Below are 11,057 nucleotides of genomic sequence, written 5' to 3'. Positions count from 1 at the left end.
GATGTACAAGTTAATAAATAAATAACTTTGTAATCGTTGTCGACCGCCCTTTTATTATTAATCGACCAATTTCAAGACAATGAGTCCAATAAACCTTACTATTTGTGTAGTTTGATCAATCCATTGCTGGTTCAATTGAATCAACAGGGATAGAATTAAAATTCGTACAAAATGATCAAGTCTGATACTTATCTACCTTTAAACTAGCACCGTACGTATGTTATTACTTTGCTCAGCAATGCTATGTTGCCCGCCAGCGGGCAACATAGCATCACCGTACTTTGCTTCCATATATTCCACCCCCCGAATCCATCCAAGCAAGGCAACCTCAATTACCAGTTACCCAAAAGCTTCTCTCCCCTTCTAAACCCTTTTCAGCGTGGAAAGCAAAATACCAAGTCGACGGCTGAATTCACATGATCACGCGGATGAAATGCGAAATCATACGGCTGAACGGACACAATCATGATTCATCACGAGGGCCTATGTAAATGCCAAGGCCTCCCCTCTTTTGTGCCGAAACCCTCCATCACCGTACACGTGTCCCGAACGTCTCGATCAGAAATAATCTCCTTATCATCATCACCGCCCCGCACCGCTTGAGTTATCTAAAGCGAACGCATCACCGTAGATGCTGCATAATCATCCTTATTAATACAAGATTTACGACTATAGTACGAGAAGCCTACGCACGCAAATTCTACGAAATTCTCTCTCTAGATTGCCGTCTCTGTATATAATTTTCTTCTCTTTGCTCTCTCTCTCTCTCTCTCTCTCTCTCTACATCCACAAATCAAATGCGCATCTATGTATATATGCTCAATGAGCATATAGCAATCAAAAGGAAGCAACTGAAAAAGCCCTAGGTTATCTGTACATATTTCGCTCTTCGAATCTCTCGAAGATCGCTGAACGATACCACTGTTAGGTACAAAAGTCGGACGCAATTGATTGTTCTTTTAATATGAGTCTGCAACTTAATAATCAATTAGTTTGTTTGTTGATTTCGGGAGCTTTTTGCGATGTTCTTTTCCGTTTTTTCCTCGTGATTTTGTTGAGGTTTTCCTTTCGAGGTGATTTTGTGACGGCGTGTTTTGATTATCCTCTTTAATGCGTATCTTGGTGGTGTTCAGTATGTGTACATCTTCGTGTGACTATTGTGATGCTCTTTGTTTTAGCTTTGAAGCTGATCAAATTCATTTCGTATTTTGTTTTTTGTTACAGTGACTGGTTTTGACCGATGAACCGGTTAATATCATCCGATTTTGAATCGTTTTCATCTTTTGTTTTTTCAAGTATTGGTCGGTACTTCTAGTTCTTGCGTCGATCGATTTATTTGGTCTTTTTAAGACTGTTTTGAATGATAGGAGTGCTAACTTGAAGTCTCTTTTTATGTATGCAGGAGATTATAAAATAGTATTTCATTTTTAGATGGGGAATCGAGGCCAGAAACGACCTGAAATGGTTGACGAATTTCCAGCTGATAAGCGAGCATGTAGCTCATTGGAGTTCAGAGCTAGTTCATCAAACCCAATGAACTCCAGAAATTCGATGCCTGAAGGCCTTGATGGGGACATGGACACTTCATCGTCTGCCTCGGGGTCCACTCGATCAGAGGGTGAAGGTGATAAGGATTCTGCGTATGGATCATGTGATTCAGACGGGGAACAGAGGCAAAACATCCTACATGACTACCAGAGGCGGCGATCCTCAAGTGATCAAGGGAAGTTCAATCAGGTTTTGACGAGTTTAGGCCAAGTGGTTGATGAATCTGAGACGTTGGCCACCCTTACCGAGCTTTGTGAACTATTATCCTTTTGTGCTGATGGTGCATTGTCAAGCTTGATGGCAGACTCACTATCTCCAATTCTTGTAAAATTGGCACGGCATGAGAGCAATCCTGATATAATGCTTCTAGCTATAAGGGCTATAACTTACTTATGCGATGTGCATCCTCGGTCCTCGGGTTTTCTTGTTCGGCACGATGCAGTTCCTGCTCTTTGTCAGAGATTAATTGCTGTCGAGTACCTTGATGTAGCTGAACAAGTATGCTGAAAGCTGGAATAAGTACATTTGCCCCTGTGCATATAAGCATGTTTTAGCATGCATGATTTTGTGTTTTAGTAGCACAAATTATTTATTAGTTACTGATCCAATTCTATTTTCTGTTTATAATAGTGTTTGCAAGCATTAGAGAAAATATCACATGAGGAACCACTTGCGTGCTTACAGTCTGGAGCAATTATGGCTGTTTTAACTCATATTGATTTTTTCTCAACTAGTATCCAGGTATGATAATAGAGTTTGGTTTTAGTTTAGGAACTGAGGGAATTACTATCTATTCAAGTTCCATGTCATGTTTTATTTACTTATATTTGGTGTTAAAAGAGTCAACAGACTAAATGTTGCTATTTTTTTTCCTTTAACATGCCTTAGAGAGTTGCACTTTCAAGTGTGGTCAACATCTGTAAGAAACTTCCTTCCGAATGCCCTTCACCTTTCATGGAGGCAGTTCCAATATTGTGTAATCTTCTTCGGTATGAAGATAGGCAGGTATGCAGTGTGTTTTGCAAGCATAGACTTACTTCACTGGAATATTTGTTTGACAGTAAATTTTCATGTGATTCCTCAGCTTGTTGAAAATGTAGCAACTAGCTTGATAAAAATTGCTGAACGAGTACAAGACAACTCTGATATGCTGGATGAACTTTGTAAACATGAGTTGGTCCATCACGCCGTACATCTTATAGACGTGAAGTGTCGAACCACCTTATGCCAACCCCTTTACACTGTATGCAGTTTCTTTTATTTAGTTTTATGCATGAAATGTCCTCCATGTGCTGACTGTTTCTATTTTTTGTGTGTTCTCAATGATGGTTTCTCAGGGCTTGATTGGGCTGCTTGTCAAACTTGCTTCTGGTTCAATTTTAGCTTTCAGGACTCTTTTTGAGCTCAGAGTAAGCAGCATATTGAAGGCTGTCTTGTCTACCTATGATCTATCTCAAGGAATGGTCTCTCCTAATATGATGGTTGATGGACATTGTAATCAGGTATGTACCCTTTATTGTACTGCCCCACTTATTCTAAAGAAATGCAATTATGTAAGGATCTGGAATTTTTTGTTTGATTTTTTCTGATACAATTATATTGAACTTGTTAGTGTTTTTTTTTTGCTAATGATGATTCTATGGATTGTGGATCTTTATTTCTTGAGACACGTTGAACATTGTATAATATGATATACTGGCTGATGCTTATGGTCATAAAGGCGTCCTATAGCTTGGTATGTAAGTTTAGAGGGTGTACCTCACTGCAAGTTGAGGTGGTTCTGAGACATGATGACTTTTGATACCATTGCTACTTGCCACTATAAAGAAAGAAGGTTCACATAGGTGATATGAAGTGTGCAGCCCGAGATGAAGCTCTGCAGACAAATAGAGTATGGACTATGGCATTAGATTTCTGAAGGTTAGTACTATGGTGGAAGGGGGGTTGTTCTTCAGGATTGGTTTCTGCAAAAGTCAAGAACTTTGTAGATTGCTATGAACTCCACCTTGTCCACTTATAGGATTTGTATATAAATGTTGTTGTCTCACAGAAAAATCTGAGGCTGGATACATCACATTGGCCATGAGTTACTGGCTAGGCTATGTGCTTGTCAGTAGAATTAGTTCTGAAAGCTTACCTGTTTGCACCACCCATCCATCCACTAATATATTTCAACAATGGTATTGTTTATCAGCCTCTTTAGCTTCTCAGATTTATGCATCCTCGTGAATAAGAAAAAATAAGCCACCAGATGTAAATTTTTTTTTTCTTAAAAAAAGAAGAAGCTTAAGAACAGATTTAAAGATTAATTGACTATATTCTAACTGCCCTATGCTTCATCTCAGATGCACGAAATTTTAAAGTTGCTAAATCAGCTTCTCCCTAATATAACTGAAGATCACAGTGGTCCATTGAACACGGAAAAGGAAGCTTTTCTTGTCAATAAACCTGATAATCTGCAGAAGTTTGGGATGGATTTGCTGTCCGTCTTGATCCAGGTTGGTTTTCTTCTTTGTACCTGCTGAATTGCTTCGAAATCTTTCACAGCTTTATAATATTTGCTCTCTATTCTCTAGCAGGTGGTTAATTCTGGTGCAAATTTATATGATTGTTATGGCAGTCTGTCTGTTATCAACAAATTCATTTATTTCAGCAAATCAGTAATGCTGCTTGAGTTGCTCAAGGAAACCAACATTTCAAGGTGAGCGGGCTTCCTTTCCTTAGAGAAATTATAGCCATAGAGTGTACTTTTGAGTATCTATTTTCATTTGATCTTATGGCAGCTTCTTGGCTGGAGTATTCACTCGGAAGGATCACCATGTGCTGATATTAGCCCTACAAATTGCTGCTACTATCCTTTCAAAGCTTTCTGATAATTTCTTGAACTCTTTCTTAAAGGAAGGTGTCTATTTTGCCGTTGATGCACTTCTAACACCAGAGAAGTGCTCTCAGTTTTTGTTTCCATTGTTTGGTGGCATCCAGCTCTCAGATGATTCAAATAAAAAATGTGCCACAAGAAATCTTAGATGCTTGTGTTATGCTTTTGATTCTGGTCTGTCATCAGCTTCAGAAACGGGGACCTGCCGGCTTGAAAAAGATTCTGTTCACAGTCTTGCAAAGCAGATTAGCACCAATTACTTTGCTACCGAAGTACTAAAGACTGAGGAAGGATTAACAGATGTACTTCAGAAACTCAGAACTTTGGCTGCTGCGCTAACAGATTTGATTAATATGTCCATGGGTAAAGATGGTACTGAGCTGCATGAAGAGTTCTATACTATATTGCATGAAATCATGGCAAAGCTTAATGGAAAAGATCCCATTTCAACTTTTGAATTTATAGAAAGTGGAATTGTGAAAGCAATAGTGAAATACTTATCAAATGGAGAATATCTGAGGGAAAATACTGAACTTAGCAGTGGATTTGATTGCAGTTACAATGTAGAAAGAAGATTTCTGTTGTTTGGAAGATTACTTTTATCTTCCATTGATGCACCTTTGGAGGATCTCCCTCTATTAGCATTAGCTCGGAAACTGCTAACTGCACTGTCCTCTGTAGAAAATTTTCCTATTATTCTGAACCATTCTTACAAGAAAAGGAACTCATATGCTATTGTTCCACATATCCGATGCACACCATATCCTTGTCTCAGAGCTCAGTTCATGAGGGGAGAAGGGGAAACATGCCTATCTGATTACTCTGAAGATGTTCTGACTGTAGACCCATTTTCTTCTATGGACGCTATTGGAGTATATTTGTGGCCAAAAGTTAGCAAAAACAGAACAGGAAACATAAAACCAGCAGCTATTCAAGCTCTGTGTGGATTGGAAAGTTCTTCTCAATTACCATCAGATAAGAGCTCTCCTGGATGCAGAAGTCCAGATCATATGGAATCTAAAATCATATCTTCAGATGTGAAGGAACTTGAGGTTATTCTTGTGCAGTTCACTTAAAATATTGAACTACAAAATCTACGTTTATTAAGGAACAACAAAAATAAATATTTTTGCTGCTTCATCTCCTTGACATACTAGTTAATTTACTCCTAGCTCTGTTTTATGCAGGACAAACCTGACATCTTACGTTCTGCACCTGAAGAAGGGAACAGTTTAAGACAAACCACCAGTGAAATAGCAGAACCAGGCCAGGTTCCTATCATCAGAAAATATTCCTTTAAATTTTACTAACAAGTTTCATTTAATCCAAATATATACTATCCCTTGTTCTTCCTGCACTAGTAATATTTGTTTATTCTTGTGTTATTTTGAAATTGATGGGGTATTAAGCCCAATCTTTTTTTTTTTTTTTTCTGGCTTGGGGCTGGGTAACTCTGGTGATGCTAAGTTCAATGTGATTATTGCTGTGGAGTTTTTGGTATATTGTGTTTGACTTTTTGGGACCCTGTGCAGGGCCACATGGAGAACAGGCAACATACTTCTTCTCATGAGGATGGTAGCACGAGTTCTGAGACTTCTGAGAGTTCTGGATACTCCAGCAATGAAGACATCTCACCGAAATTGCTATTTTTCCTAGAAGGGCAACAGCTGGACCAAGCATCATCACTTTATCAAGCAATTCTCCAACAACAATTCAATGTTGGACGTGAAATTGTTGACAGTGCAAAGCTATGGAGGGAAGTGTACAAAATAACATATAGAAGAGATGTTAAATCTACAGAAAGTTGCTCTCAGGATCATCAGCATCAAGCTTGTGATTCTTCCGTGTCAGACATTATGGGGAGATATTGGCAGTGTACACCATTTTTCTCTGACACGTTTGTTTCCAAGATTGCATCTGGGTTGGAAACTTCAACTCCTGTTCATGATGTATTATTTTTCCTCAAGAGTTTGGAATGCATGAACAGATTTGCATTTCATCTGATGACTCGTCAAAGGATGCATGCCTTTGCAGAAGGGAGAACTGATAACTTGGATGACTTACAAGTTTCAGTCTTGGGGGTCCCACAAAATGAGTTTGTGAGCAGTAAATTGACCGAAAAACTAGAACAGCAGATGCGGGATCCTTTGGCGATCTCCATGGGGAGCTTGCCTTTGTGGTGTAGCCAGTTAATGACTTCATGCCCATTCTTATTTGCTTTTGAGGTCAGATGCAAGTACTTCCGGTTGGCAGCATTCAGCCAGCAGCAATCTCCACCACATCCTATATCTCATAATGATTCAGGAGGCCTAAATGGAAGGAGGCAGAATGCTAGTGGATTGCCACGTAAGAGATTTTCAGTATGCCGGAATCACATTCTGGAGTCTGCCACCCAGATGATGGACCTATATGCCCGTCAAAAAGCTATCCTTGAAGTGGAATATAATGAAGAAGTCGGTACTGGTCTTGGACCAACTCTGGAATTTTACACCCTAGTTAGTCATGAATTTCAGAAAACTGGTCTCAGCATGTGGAGGGAAGATCACACCTTATTACATAAAACAGGCATGCAGGCTGGAGATTCTGAATTTGTGAGGTCACCTTGTGGGCTTTTCCCTCGCCCATGGTTGTCTACAGTGAGTACATTATGTGGCACAGAATTCTCTGAAGTTAAGAAAAAATTTGTTCTTCTGGGACAGGTAGTAGCAAAGGCCCTTCAAGATGGAAGAGTTTTGGATATCCCCTTCTCCAAAGCTTTCTACAAACTGATGATTGGGCAGGTATGGTTCCCACACTATTAAATTAGGTAGAATGAGCTGTGCATTCATCTTTTCATCTATCTAATGTTAATTTTGGTGTTGCTGTTATGTTCTTTCTTCATTTCCTTAGGAACTCACTGTGTATGACATCCACTCATTTGATCCTGAGCTTGCTAGGGTGCTGCTAGAGTTTCAGGCAGTTGTTGAAAGAAAAAGAGTTTTGGAATCAGCTGGAGGAGAAAATTCAACGTTTAAATTTGACCCATGCTTCCGGAATGCCACAATTGAAGATCTTTACCTTGATTTTTCTCTTCCTGGATATCCTGATTATGTTCTTACTGTTGTACCAGAGGAAAAGTTGGTAAGTAGTCCTCGTCTTTTACCTTTTGTTTTCTTCCACCCACAGAGATCTACCATCCAGTCTAAGTACATGTGGAAGTTATTTCATTTAATCCCTTCTAGGTAACTATGGAAAACTTGGAGGAATATGTTTTAGCCACTGTGGATGCAACTATAAATGTTGGAATATGCAGACAAGTAGAAGCTTTCAAATCAGGGTTTAACCAGGTCTGTTCTCCCTATGTACCCTGCTAATGTGTTTGTTGATCTTCTCCTAACTGAATGGATATGTCAAACAAACAAATACCTTGAATGGAGACTGGAGAGAATATTGGTTGCTTTTTCTTCTCTGAAGACTTTTTATGTATTGCCAGCAAGAAGTATTACTTTGCTATATAATTATTTACTCGATAATTTACAATTTTTCTACAAGGGATAAAGAATGTAATAGCATGAAATTGATCATTAGCAATATGCTTTCCTTCTCGGAGGCTGTGTGACAAACAGTGATGTAAGGTAGGATGCGTCACTGAAGAATTTGTCTTTGTTCTTTTTTTGAAGGATTTGAATATTGTCCTTTCTTTCCATGTTTAACCATTGATTGAGCTGTTTTTTTCTTGTGATTGTCATTACCTTGGTTACTAAAATATCCAATGCCAAGGAACAGAGTTGCTTGTTATTGTAAGATTTTTGAATCTGTCTAACGAGTTGTCTGTCTCAATTTTATAGAAGCTACTAGCTAGTACTCATAACTAATACAGTCAGTTAGAGTTTGCTTTTCCATAACTAGTACACTTATTCTTTGATTCTTCAGGTTTTCTCCATCCAACATCTCCAGGTGTTCACTGAAGAGGAATTAGAGCGACTGTTGTGTGGAGAACGTGAATTTTGCAGTGTATGTGTCCATGTTATCTAGTGATTAATCTGAATAGAATGGATCCAACTATCTAACTAAGCTTCATTGATATCATCCTTTTAGCAGTCAAATGAGATGTTGGATCATATCAAGTTTGATCATGGATACACGGCTAGCAGTCCTCCCATCATCAATGTCAGTCTTATTCATATTTCTTTGCAATGTTAACATACCCAATGAAATCTCTATTTGTTCCCTTACACTTTACATGCTTCAGCTACTGCAAATTATTCGGGAGTTTGATCGAGAACAACAACGAGCATTCTTGCAGTTTGTGACTGGGGCGCCTAGGCTTCCTCCTGGTGGTTTGGCATCTTTGAATCCAAAATTGACAATTGTCCGCAAGGTATGAACTACAATTTTCCATCATTTTCTTTTAAAGGAGGGCATCTTCAGCACACAAGACTCCCTTTTTGTGAGAGTTAGGGGAAGCCATATCTATGTGCAGTCTTACCTTTGCTTTTTTGCGCGACCTTATGGTTGCTACCGGCTGTTTTATACTCACTTTGTTGCCGGCTGTTTTCTGGATGTTTGGACAGCATTGTAGTAGATGCGCCGATGCTGACCTGCCCAGCGTGATGACTTGTGCTAACTATCTGAAGCTGCCGCCTTACTCTTCAAAAGTGGCCCCCCTTTTGCCTATATGCTAATTTTTTATGATTAAAGTTATTTTTCAAATAGAAACACAGGTGTAACCTATACTTTTTCGCAATTGTGATTCTGCAGGAGACGATGAAAGAGAAGCTTTTGTATGCCATCACAGAAGGACAAGGATCATTCCATCTCTCCTGAGTTATTTGATCTGAACAGACAGCAGGTACATAAACATAATACGTAGTTTTCAGACTAGGTGGTGGTGGTGTAGGTAACTGACTGGGGGCTTTGGTGACTGCCATGACCATGTGCATACTATCGGAAAGAGGAGTCGACTCAGGTGGAACAGAAGTAACCTCCTGTTAAAGCTGACCGTAGGGCGGTGGGTGGGGGGGGGGGGGGGGGTGTAAATAACAGGCAAATATGAAATGGTTAAGCTTATGGAGATGAAATGTACAGGAAAAAGAAATAGATCATTTTCTGATAGATGAGGCCTTCCCTGGAACTCTTTGCTTGTACAGAGTTGGGTACAGGGCTTTAGTTGCTAGATATCCTCTCCTCTCCTCTCCTCAGCATCCTAGTCTATGCAAATGTGTTAATGAATGTGAAACTGATTGCATAATATCTGCCCCTCCCTCCCCCCTTTTTATGTGGTTGTCCATGTGGGCATTTTATTTATTCCTTTAGTGGCAATATATGGTATATATTATATTAAACAGCCCCTTTAGTGAGTAAATTTTGGACCTAGGTATCCTTGAAACCTTGAATCGATGTGTATTGCCGTGCAAGGTGATTGGACTCAAGACCCTCGAATGGATGTGCATGCACGGTGATTGGGTCACGGGCTTGAGTTCGCTCTAAGGTTCAATTTTATCCAAGGTGATTACTGAAAAGAGTAATGCTATATAAATGCCACGTATACAAAAACCATTTCTCACCTTTTTGTAGGACTATATTATAAAACACAAGCATATGTTGTTCAAGATAATAATCTTATTAAATCAAGCCTTGTTCCACAAAACACAAATGATCAGGAGACCAAGATACCAAATACGCTTCTATGTTAAAGCAGTTTGGTTGGCTGGCGAGTCTGCTTCATGCAGAATGGGTCTCGACTGCCATTAAGGATAGCTGCCGGTCATGAAGTCATGAAAGAGATCAATTAATACCACATTAAACTTCAAAAGTATAATTTATTTTACAGTTGCAAAGATTTCCCTCACGACTCAATCCAACGAAAGTGAAAATATGAACATGACCATTTTCTTCAAAATGAAAGTTGTGTTTTTCATTTTGAAACAAAAATAATTCACCTAACCGTGTTTTCTTTCATTTTTTGCGACGAAAAAAGGGGGAAGGGGCAGTGAAACGAAATCAAAAAATTAAGCATGAAAATCAAACAAGCTAACTCTGCTAGTTCTAGTGATTAGCTCAAGATATGTACCCTGATTCTATAATATACATAACTCTAGGATAGGTTTCTTCCAACCTTGGGTTGCTCACTTGGATTATCCAATTTTCATCTCCAGTTAACTGCCAGACCAAGTGGGGAGATTTTAAGCCCAAATGCATTTTTAATGTTAGTTTCTATACACAAAACATTAAAGACTAAACCCAAGCCCTGCCTTTTAGCAATCAAGTCCAAATGGCCTAAAATTATCGCCACTATAAGTCTTTTAACGGTAACTGGTAAGGACCTTACCCCGTTCAAAACACTCCAGGAGGACAATTACACATTTTTTTTTTAGGGTTTAAGAAAGGCATCATTTCTTAAACCTTCTTGACTATTTAATTCTCATTTCTTTCCAAACTTTCTTAAATCCTTTTATATGCCTATTTTTTCCATAAATCATGAATTTGTCATTCTCCCATCAATGCTATTTTTTCAATCAAGGGTTTATATTCTGATATCTACTTGACAAATTTTGTGACTTTTTTTTCATAATTTACAATGTCTTCCCATATCTCTTCTGCATGCCAAAAATGTATAAACCTTGTTGAATCATGCTAGATGTACACTCAT

At 38.8% G+C, this 11,057-nt stretch overlaps 1 protein-coding gene across 4 annotated transcripts; it reads left to right on the top strand.

Annotated features, from left to right (window-relative positions):
• Window positions 1–684: 684 nt before the first annotated feature.
• On the top strand, window positions 685–9,439 carry LOC127788600 (E3 ubiquitin-protein ligase UPL4). Of its 4 annotated transcripts, XM_052317071.1 has the most exons (19): window positions 685–928; window positions 1,225–1,301; window positions 1,403–2,046; window positions 2,179–2,289; window positions 2,437–2,553; window positions 2,633–2,791; window positions 2,886–3,050; window positions 3,894–4,046; window positions 4,128–4,249; window positions 4,332–5,478; window positions 5,614–5,697; window positions 5,959–7,206; window positions 7,316–7,546; window positions 7,648–7,752; window positions 8,339–8,419; window positions 8,504–8,575; window positions 8,658–8,786; window positions 8,980–9,063; window positions 9,167–9,439. In XM_052317071.1, exons 3-19 carry the CDS (start codon window positions 1,432–1,434, stop codon window positions 9,230–9,232), a joined length of 4,689 nt encoding a protein of 1,562 aa, XP_052173031.1. In that variant the 5' UTR covers window positions 685–928; window positions 1,225–1,301; window positions 1,403–1,431; the 3' UTR covers window positions 9,233–9,439. The 4 variants fall into 4 exon arrangements, with proteins under 4 accessions (XP_052173031.1, XP_052173030.1, XP_052173032.1 ...); XM_052317070.1 differs by lacking the exon at window positions 1,225–1,301 and having other exon boundaries at window positions 686–928; XM_052317072.1 differs by lacking the exon at window positions 1,225–1,301 and having other exon boundaries at window positions 687–928; window positions 8,507–8,575.
• Window positions 9,440–11,057: the final 1,618 nt, after the last annotated feature.

The sequence above is a fragment of the Diospyros lotus genome, chromosome 13 (genome assembly GCF_014633365.1).
Source record: "Diospyros lotus cultivar Yz01 chromosome 13, ASM1463336v1, whole genome shotgun sequence".
Classification (NCBI taxonomy): domain Eukaryota; kingdom Viridiplantae; phylum Streptophyta; class Magnoliopsida; order Ericales; family Ebenaceae; genus Diospyros; species Diospyros lotus.
The sequence above is the reverse complement of the archived record's forward strand: the minus strand, read 5'-3'. Positions and strand labels throughout refer to the sequence as shown.

Coding starts and splice junctions, on each gene's coding strand:
- LOC127788600 (XM_052317071.1), top strand. CDS start 1,432: ATGGGGAATCGAGGCCAGAAACGACCTGAAATGGTTGACGAATTTCCA. Junction 4,047..4,127: donor TGCTGTCCGTCTTGATCCAG/GTTGGTTTTCTT, acceptor ATTCTCTAGCAG/GTGGTTAATTCTGGTGCAAA. Junction 8,420..8,503: donor GAGAACGTGAATTTTGCAGT/GTATGTGTCCAT, acceptor TCATCCTTTTAG/CAGTCAAATGAGATGTTGGA.